At 40.0% G+C, this 10854-nt stretch overlaps 1 protein-coding gene across 1 annotated transcript; it reads left to right on the top strand.

Annotated features, from left to right (window-relative positions):
• Positions 1 to 6937: 6937 nt before the first annotated feature.
• LOC108444136 (lysophosphatidic acid receptor 3-like) lies at positions 6938 to 8831 on the top strand. The gene has a single exon (XM_017725120.2). It carries the CDS (start codon positions 7217 to 7219, stop codon positions 8186 to 8188), a length of 972 nt encoding a protein of 323 aa, XP_017580609.1. The 5' UTR covers positions 6938 to 7216; the 3' UTR covers positions 8189 to 8831.
• The last annotated feature ends 2023 nt before the right edge of the window (positions 8832 to 10854 follow it).

The following is a 10854-nucleotide window of genomic DNA, read 5'->3' as shown; positions in this document are numbered from 1 at the left end:
GACAAGTACCGTTCTCCTGGCAACCACCAAACCCAGACTCGTCCATTGGCTTGCTGGATGGAGAAGCACGATTCGTCACTAAAGAGAACACATCTCCACTGCTCTAGAGTCCAGTGGCGGCGCTTTACACCACTGCATTCAACACTCTGCATTGTGCTTGGTGATGTAAGGCTTGGATGCAGCTTCTCAGCTATGGAAACCCATTCCATGAAGCTCTTTACGTACAGTTCTTGAGCTAATCTGAAGGCCACATGAAGTTTGGAAATCTGTAGCAATTGACTCCGCTGACCACACTCTGTCATTTTAAGTGACCTACCACTTTGTGACTGAGTTGTTGTCGTTCCCCATCGCTTCCTCTTTGTTATAATACCGTTGACAGTTGACTGTGGAACATTTAGTAGTGAGGAAATTTCACAACTGGACTTGTTGCACAGGTGGCATCCTATCACGGTATCACACTGGAATTCACTGAGCTCCTGAGGTGCTTTATACACCTGTGGCCATGGGACTGAATGGAACACCTAAATTCAATGATTTGGATTGTTGATTGAAAATAAGTTACCACAAAAGTTATCAATGTTTACAAGTTTATTGCTAAATTTCATTTTATTTGTTGAGTATAGCATATTATGAAAAATGAAAATGTAAAATTTGCCATAACGTTTGCATAAAGATAATACATAGATAATTACCATATGTTATTTATCATTTTATTCTTGTCATGTTTGCAGAATTATTGAATGAAATGTTGAATAGAATGTTAAGAAATAGCAATATTTAACTTTACACTGTGCAAGTTATTAATGTACATGATACAATAGTAATTGAAACTATGGCATGTGATTCCAAACTTTTGAATGTTAGTATATAGACATAGACATGGATAATAAGTCCACAATAAAAACAATAAGAACTGTTATCATTGAGCTGTCTTTCTGGTGATCATGCTGCTGCTTGAATCAGTTTGCACATTTCTCACACTTCCACTGCGTCTCTCTCTGGACATTCCAGCATTTTCTATGGGTGTGTTAGTGATGCCCCCTGACTCAGCACCTCATTAATTTATTAACCAGTTAGCACACCTTGGCAGTGGTCACCCTGCAAACTCTTGTGTAAAGAGCTCATATAAATGTTTGTCAGGGTCAACTAGTCAGAATTTCATGCATCAAAACTAAATGCATCATAACTACTAGCATTTACTTAGTTTCATTTACTTAAGTACTTTTTTAATGGATTTTTACTTGCCTGAGTATTTTCTAACTGTACTTGTACTGAAGCATATTGTTTGAAGAAAGTGTTTTTTAATCAGTTGTGTCTTAGTTAGTAATTCATTTTTTTGTGTGTGTGTGTTTTGTTGTGTTATGGTAAACTAGTGATAGTATCTGTGCTGCAAACTAACAAACTTCATGTTCTGTGCTGATGCTTAGTGGTACTAACAAGTTCCACTGTACTTCCAATTAGTATTTAAGTTTTGAACTTCTGCTCAAGTTTACTGAGTATTTTTACTTGAGCCATTATTTCACTTACATGACAGTAGTTGAGTGTGGGTGTGGGCTGTTCTACCCACCTCTCGTGGTCCTATGGAAGCCCTGGGAACTTCAGCTTTTTGTGAATGTAGGGTTTCTTTGACACTGAGCATTGCTGACACCTGTTGGTACAGCTGAGTACTGCAGCTGTGTTTCACCTGTGCACAATGGCAAAGATGCTACTGTAGATCCAACAATGTTAGTATACAGTAGATGTTGAAGCAACACCTTCAATGTTCAGCAGGGCGGATGTTCATTTAATGCTGTAAATGTTATTTCTGCACTGTTGATATTCAATGCGACTTTTTCCTCACCAACTTTGAAATTGTGTCTTGTAGTTTTAGAGAAGAGCAACAAAACTTTTTTTTTTTACTTTTACGCTAAAATGCATCAAAGTTACTAAAGGGAAGTGGAACAAAAAAAACATAGCATCTCTACTCCTCTACTCCCTCTACCCCACTCTTTATATCATGGACTTTGATTTATATTTTAAGGCCTATTATAGCTGACAAGCTAGAGCCAAACTTAAAATCCTCCATCCTCCAGACCTTTTGATTTCTTTACTCATGTCAAGTTAGAACCAACTTGGTGTAAACATTCAAGCTTTGACCCAAAGCACATAACTGTATTTCATACTGATAGCACTCCTCTATCTAACTTCTGTCTTTCTGCCTTCCAACCTCTTACAGAAGCTCATTGATTTTGATAATCTTTGAAAAAAGATGGTTCTTCAAGAGTTCTTTAATAAAGAAAATGGTTTTATATAGAATTATGAACACTCAAAGAACCTTTTGCATTATTGAAGGGTTCTTTGCATCATGAAAGGGTTCTTCAGATTGATTGAGAATATGCTGTAGATGGTTGTATATAGGACCTTTTAGAAAAGGGTTCTATATGGCAACAAAAAGGGTTCTTCCATTGTTACAAGCTTGACATCATCACAGTAGAAGAGCCCTCTTGGGTACTATATTATTTATTATTTATTATATATATATATATATATATATATATATATATATATATATACATATAATTTTTTAAAATAGCGTTTCAAACCATATGCAAGACATTCTCCATCACTCTGAAGAACTTGCCAATAATGCAAATAATCTTTTAATCATGCACAGGGTTCTTTGAGTGTTCATGGTTCTACATAGAACCATTTCTTTATCAAAGAATCTTTTAAGAATTGCATTTTATGAGTGTAGATGTTTCTTCAGCACTAATGCAACCTTGTAAGCGTTAACTTAGTACGGTGTGGTAATTCAGCACTGATAGTGTACACACATACATACTTATATATTTATATCAATTCTCTATAGTTGTTCATTCAGAAGTAAGTACACGCCATGAAATGTTTCATTTTTTAAAACACGTGGGCATATCAGTATTTGATCATCAGTAAAACAGTAGATATATACACGTTATGTAACAACAAAACAGAGGACATTTGACTTGGCAAACATATATTTAAAAATGAATTGACTGTGATGTTGAGATGTTTTCTGTTGAAAAAGTAAGTACACCCCTGGCTTGAGTACCTCATCTCGCTCCTTTTGACAGAAACAACGTTATGTAGGTTTCCTGTAACTGTCTAGCAGTTTCCGAGATCTGCTGGGAAAAAATCTTTTTGCACTCCTTGCAGACGTTTTTCAACTGTGCACTGTTTGAGGGGCTTTGTGCATGTACAGTCCATTTTAAACCCCCCAACAGCATTTCATGGGATTCAGATCTGGGCTTTGACTAGGCCTTCCACTGCCCTCCATTTCTTCTTTTTGAGTCACTTGTTTGTTTGGGGTCTTTATCCTGTTGGAAGGTCCATTTCTACAGCTTTTTGGCAGATGGCCTCACATTCTCCCCAAACACTCTCTGGGTTGAAAGAGAATTCATAGTCGATTCTATGATTGCAAGTTAGCCGAGCCCTGAGGCAGCAAAGCTATTACCACCATCATGTTTAATAGTTGGTATGAGACTCTTCTGATCAAATGCTATTTTTGACTTTTGCCAAACATCTGGTACTCTATCTTTGACTCACATGTCCATAGTACATTGTTACTGACATCCTGGCTCTTGCCTATATACTGATTAGCAAACTTTAGTCCTGTCCTGATGTCTTTTTTAGTAGGCAAAGACTTCTTCCTGGTTTACCTCCCAGATAGGTCAAATTTATGCAGTGACATTCTGATGGTAGACACTTGCACTTTCACATCCAAAGTGGCAAGAGCTGTTTGATCCTATGATTAAATTTGGTGGCCTTATTTTATGGTCTTTTCTGGGGTTAAATTTTCTGGGCGGCCTGGCCTAGACATGTTGATAGTGGCTTTAAATCTCTACTCGTAGATGGATTCCAGTGGAAGGATTGATTTCTAATATTTTATAAAAACTTCTTAACCCCCTTCCCAGACTCATAGACATTTACAGCCTTATTTTGAAGGCCTCAGAGAGCTCTTTTGCATAGACATGATGATAACACAAACTCCAGTAACAAAGGGGTGAACCAGAGTAGATCTGAGGTTCAAATAAAACAAGTTTCTCCAAGATATTCTCTGATGCGGTTCTAATCATTAGCACCTGATTTCATTTTGACACATTTGAAGAAAAATATATAGAGGTGTTTTTCCACATAAGGGTGACAAAATGTTAATTTTGGGTGTCACTTGTTAAAGTATGTTACCTTTATCTATCAGCATCGTTTAAATGAAGAGTGGATATCTGTATTTACACATATACTGAAAAAGTTTAAACATTTCAGGAAGGGGACTGACTTCTTCACATGACTGTAGGTGTTATTCAGCACTGTTAGTGTTAAGTCAGAAATTTTGTTCATAATTCAGCATAGGAGCTGTTAATGTAGATTCACATTATGTGTTCAACACAATGGGTGTTAATGAAGACTTTACTTGTGCATTTAAAAATGCTACTTCAGTACTGTTAGTTTTAATTATGCACTCTGGGGGTTACTTCAGGTCTGTAAGTGTTGATAATTCAGCACTCTAAATTCAGAACTGGAAATATTAAATATTGTATGTATTAATTCAGCATTGTAAATTTCATCATTGTAAATCTAAATTCAGTTCTGGTGTTCATTCAGCACTGTGTTATGTTCATTCAGTAATGTTGGTGGTAATTCAGCACTGTGATATGTTCATTCAGTGCTGCGATATGTTCATTCAGCACTGTGATATGTTCATTCATTACGATGATATGTTCATTCAGTACTGTCAGTGGTAATTCAGCACTGTGATATGTTCATTCATTACTGTGATATGTTCATTCAGTACTGTCGGTGGTAATTCAGCACTGTGATATGTTCATTCAGTACTGTGATATGTTCATTCAGCACTGTGATATGTTCATTTAGTACTGTTGGTGGTAAGTCAGCACTGTGATATGTTCATTCAGCACTGTAATATGTCCATTCAGCACTGTGATATGTTCTTTCAGTACTGTGATATCTTCATACAGCACTGTGATATGTTAATTTAGTACTGTGATATGTTCATTCAGCACTGTGACATGTTAATTTAGTACTGTGATATGTTCATTCAGCACTGTGATATGTTCATTCAGTACTGTCTGAGGTAATTCAGCACTGCGATATGTTCATTCAGCACTGTGATATGTTCATTCAGCACTGCGATATGTTCATTCAGTACTGTGATATGTTCATTGAGCACTGTGATATGTTCATTCAGCACTGTGATATGTTCTTTCAGTACTGTGATATGTTCATTCAGCACTGTGATATGTTCATTTAGTACTGTGATATGTTCATTGAGTACTGTGATATGTTCATTCGCACTGTGATATGTTCATTCAGCACTGTGATATGTTCATTCAGCACTGTGATATGTTCATTTAGTACTGTGATATGTTAATTGAGTACTGTGATATGTTCATTCGCACTGTGATATGTTCATTTAGTACTGTGATATGTTCTTTCAGTACTGTGATATTTTCAGTCAGCACTGTGATATGTTCTTTCAGCACTGTGATGTGTTCATTCAGCACTGTGATATGTTCATTTAGTACTGGGATATGTTCATTGAGTACTGTGATATGTTCATTGAGCACTATGATATGCTCATTTAGTACTGTGATATGTTCATTCAGCACTGTGATATGTTCATTCAGTACTGTGATATGTTCATTCAGCACTGTGATATGTTCATTAGTACTGTGATATGTTCATTCAGAACTGTGATATATTCATTTAGCACTGTGATATGTTCTTTCAGCACTGTGATATGTTCTTTCAACACTGTGATATGTTCTTTCAGCACTGTGATATGTTCATTCAGCACTGTGATATGTTCTTTCAGTACTGTGATATGTTCATTCAGCGCTGTGATATGTTCATTTAGTACTGTGATATGTTCATTGAGTACTGTGATATGTTCATTCAGCAGTGTGATATGTGATATGTTCATTCAGTACTGTGATGTTCTTTCAGTACTGTGATATTTTCAGTCAGCACTGTGATATGTTCTTTCAGCACTGTGATATGTTCATTGAGCACTGTGATATGTTCATTAGTACTGTGATATGTTCATTCGGAACTGTGATATATTCATTTAGCACTGTGATATGTTTTTTCAGCACTGTGATATGTTCTTTCAACACTGTGATATGTTCTTTCAGCACTGTGATATGTTAATTTAGCACTGTGATATGTTCATTCAGCACTGTGATGTTCATTCAGTACTGTGATATGTTCTTTTCAGTACTGTGATATGTTCTTTCAGCACTGTGATATGTTTATTGAGTACTGTGATATGTTTATTGAGTAATGTGATATGTTCTTTCAGCACTGTGATATGTTCATTCAGCACTGCGATATGTTCTTTCAGCACTGTGATATGTTCATTCAGCACTGTGATATGTTCTTTCAGCACTGTGATATGTTCATTCAGCACTGTGATATGTTCTTTCAGCATTGTGATATCTTCATTCAGCACTGTGATATGTTCTTTCAGTACTGTGATATGTTCATTCAGCACTGTGATATGTTCTTTCAGCACTGTGATATGTTCATTCAGTACTGTCTGTGGTAATTGAGCACTGTGATATGTTCTTTCAGTACTGTGATATGTTCATTCAGCACTGTGATATCTTCATTCAGCACTGTGATATGTTCATTCAGTACTGTCGGTGGTAATTCAGCACTGTGATATGTTCTTTCAGCACTGTGATATGTTCTTTCAGCACTGTGATATGTTCATTCAGTACTGTCTGTGGTAATTGAGCACTGTGATATGTTCTTTCAGTACTGTGATATGTTCATTCAGCACTGTGATATCTTCATTCAGCACTGTGATATGTTCATTCAGTACTGTCGGTGGTAATTCAGCACTGTGATATGTTCTTTCAGCACTGTGATATGCTCATTCAGTACTGTCGGTGGTAATTCGGCACTGTGGACTGTTAACGGTGACTAAGCGCTGGGGGTGGTGGGGCGGTGGGGTGGTTGTGAAGTTGTGCGCAGATGGTCCAGGTGTACAAAACCGTTTTTGGCATTCAGTTCTTCCGTCACGCTACAGGCAACACAGGCGCGCGCCCGTCCTTATCGCGGTTAAATATTTGGTGAGAGCGCGTGACTGCATGCCATTTTTTGGTTTTGTTTGTTTAGCTGCACCAAAACCCCCAGTGCTCGGCTTCGTCCGGCCATCTCTGACCTTCTCTCGCCCGCGATGGACTGCGCGGAGCAGCTCAGCTCGAACGGCACCGTGCGCAGTCTGGGCGCCATCGTGGTGCTGGAGGAGCTCGTGAGCGCCGCCAGTCTGCTCTCGCTGCTCCTGAACGCGGCGGCCGTGGCGCTGGTGCTGACGCGCGAGCGCCCTTACCGCGGGCCCTTCACCGCGCTGCTGTGCAGCCTCGCGCTCTCGGACGCCCTCACGAGCTCCACGTCGGTGTACGTGAGTGTGCGCACGGCACTGAACCCCGCCAACTCGGTGATCGCCACGGACGTGCCGCTGCCCCTTTACGCGCTGCTGACCACAGGCGTCCTGTCGGGCACTTACGGCGTGCTGGCCATCGGCGTGGAGCGCCACCTGGCGGTGCGCGGCGTGTGCAAGCGGCGCGTCCAGCTGAAGAGCAGGGTTCTGAAGGTGTTAGGCCTGTGCTGGACGCTGGCGGTGCTCGTGGGCAGTTTGCCCCTCTTCGGCTGGAACTGCGCGGACAGTGGAGTCGCTTCGACGCTCTACGGCCCGCTGTGCATCAACTACCTGCTCTTTGTGGTGGTCCCCAACACCATCGTGGTCTTCGCGGTTCTCTCGGTGACCTACGTGGCCGTGATCGTGAAGCTGAGGGAGCTGAACTCCAGCAGCGCTAGCAGCGCGCGCGCCGAGACGCGCGTGACCAGGACTGCGTGGATCATCTGGGGCTTGGCCCTGGTGGCCTACACGCCCTTCCTGGCCGGAGTGCTGTGGGACGCGTCCCACAACTCGTGCCCCGAGAAGCTGAAGACCAGCGTGATCGTTTTCAAGAACGTGGCGTACGCCTTCCTCGTGCTCAACTCCATCGGGAACCCCATCGTGTACACGTTCAACTGCCCGGACATCTGGCGCCTGGCGAGATGGAGCTGCTGGAGGAGGAGGAGGAGGAGGAGGACGAACAGGGTGACCGCGTGTGTCAACACTGTAACAGACACGCGCCTGTTTTAGACTGAATTTGTGGAAAATAATAGCCTCGTACAGGCTCTGCTCTCTTTCACTGGACATGACTCGTCTCTACGGTCCATTTCACCGTACTAGTTGAATCTGCTGCCCCACAGTAACAAAATATATGTTCAGACTGTGGATATATACATGGAATATAGTCCAATATGTAAAAAATCATTATTTATTGGGTACTGTATAGCGGGAGGTGCCTGTCCCAAACCCGAACTCCTAAATCTCAACTAGCAAAATAAATCCTTTTTTTTTAGATCTTTTTACTTGCCTTAAAATGAAAGACTGAGATTTAACATAAGTTTAATTCTGAATAGAAAAGCTAAAAATTGTTGTCCCATGTTGTGTCACTATGGAAACACAGAGTTTTAGGCCCAATCCCGTTTCTTATTTTTACTCCTACCCCTTGTTTTCAAGTGTCAAGTTAGAAGGGGTACTGATTGAAATCTTCCCCTACGGAATGGGACAGGCTGGTGGCTAGCGGGGCTCTGGAGGTGACCCTTCCAGTCTGGAGTGATAGCAGAGGAGGGTGACGTTCAGCTCCTCGCTGCTGGGCTTTAGTTACATTTAGGGCATCATATGCCTTCACAAAGAGGGGGGTGTGATTATTTATTATCACCCACCCCTAATTCTTCAGTCATATGAAGCTGAAGACATTCGCCAGCTTCTTGTTTACATTTACATTTCCACCTTAAATGGTGCCGCAGTTGTGATGCCTGAGTTGCCAGAATGTAACTGCTGCAGTGAATTTAGCTAGCTGCCAAGGCATCAGCAAACTGCTGGTGATTTTTATGATTGTTATGAAGAAAAGGACCATAATACATTGAAGCCACATGAAATAAGATAATACAATGATTATCATATTTTTTATTGGAGAAAATATTCACATTTGTGGGTTTCTTTAGTTCAGCCATCTTACAGTTTTTTTCTTTTTTTTCTCAAAACACTCTGTTTCTTTTTAGAGGGCCATGTACCCCATCACTTCACCCTACCCCTCTATCTCAACAAGAATTGGGACACCCCACCCCTAGGCGTGAACACACGAAACAGAAGAGTGGGGCAGTACCCCTCTGGTCACTGGGGTGGTACACTCAAGGGTACACCTCAGCACCTTTAGTCAGGGAACATAATAGTACCATATTCCATTAAAATGATATTTCTTAAGTTGTATTGACTCCATGCCCTGTCTCCTCTCCAGGCTTTTTATTTCAGTGTTCTGTTTTAAAACATCAGGTTATGAAAAGGTACAAATATGTACTTTTCTCTGGGAAAAAGTTACTTAGGGCACACAATTGAACCTTAAAATCACTGTTGTACCTTTGAGGGAACATTTACATAGTTTGTACCCTGATGAATGAAAAACGTACCTGCACAGCACCTTTATCTCTAACAGTGTAAGGGCTAAGTGGTAAGGGGTGAAATGGGTTTGGGCCTTCGTCCATAGGCTTCTTTTAGCCACACCCCTTTATTTTATAGCAGGAATTTAGACTGCAGTCTCTGTGTTACATTGTTTGCTAGTCATTTGCAGGCTAGCGATTTTAAATTGTTCTGCTCAAAATGACCCTAAATTGTCAGTACTGAAACAGTAACTGCTGAAACAGTAACTACTGAAACAGTTACTAATGAAACAGTAACTACTGAAACAGTCCCTACTGAAACAGTAACTACTGAAACAGTCACTACTAAAACAGTCACTACTGAAACAGTCCCTACTGAAACAGTAACTACTGAAACTGTAACTACTGAAACATTCACTACTAAAACAGTCACTACTGAAACAGTAGCTACTGAAACAGTCACTACTAAAACAGTAACTACTGAAACAGTCACTACTGAAACAGTCACTACTAAACCAGTCACTACTGAAACAGTCACTACTGAAACAGTAACTACTGAAACAGTCACTGCTCCTGTGCCCACCGCTGGGTAAATGCTTTCTCCGGTCATACATATACTGTAATTTTGAATCATACACAAAGAGATTTTGTGATGCATTGAGATGTTTCCTAAAGAACCTGATCTGGCCCTCTGCTTCTGTTATGTATATACACCATGAACACTGGCACTACACTGTAAAAATGATTCACTGTTTTAACTTAAAAAGTTAGTAACTGGATTCATGAAAGCTTTCTTTAGAAAAAACTTGTGAAGGTTCTTAAGACAAACTAAGAAATTCATAAGAAAGTTCTTAAATTCAATTCTCAAAAAACAAATTAAGAAGTCCTGAAGTTACTTAATTACTTTAAGATATTCTGAAGAAAATCTCTTTTCATAAGAAAATCTTCATTGTTTTCTCATGTACGCTATGACGCATTTTACCATGTACCATAAATTAATTTAGTACTAATTGTTTTTCCCTTTATTTACCTTAATCCACTCAGAGGACAGCAAATGGGGGAAAAACATCAAACTAGAGGTGATGGTGGAGGAAACAGGCAACAGCAAAAAAATCTTAATTGGTTAGTATGATCAGTGTGTTGACGGATGAGGATGGGCAGGGCCAGTGGCCATAAGAAATTGCTGACCTCGTCTACTCTTACAGCCTAAGACAAGCGTGAGGCTGTCGTAAGGTTAAGAAAACATTTAGAACATAACATTTTCAAGAATACCACTTATTCTTAGAATTATTCTTAATAGTTAAGAAAAGAAAATAGATTTCT

Source organism: Pygocentrus nattereri, chromosome 23 (assembly GCF_015220715.1).
Source record: "Pygocentrus nattereri isolate fPygNat1 chromosome 23, fPygNat1.pri, whole genome shotgun sequence".
Classification (NCBI taxonomy): domain Eukaryota; kingdom Metazoa; phylum Chordata; class Actinopteri; order Characiformes; family Serrasalmidae; genus Pygocentrus; species Pygocentrus nattereri.
Note: the sequence above shows the minus strand (reverse complement) of the source record. Positions and strands in the feature narration are given on the sequence as shown.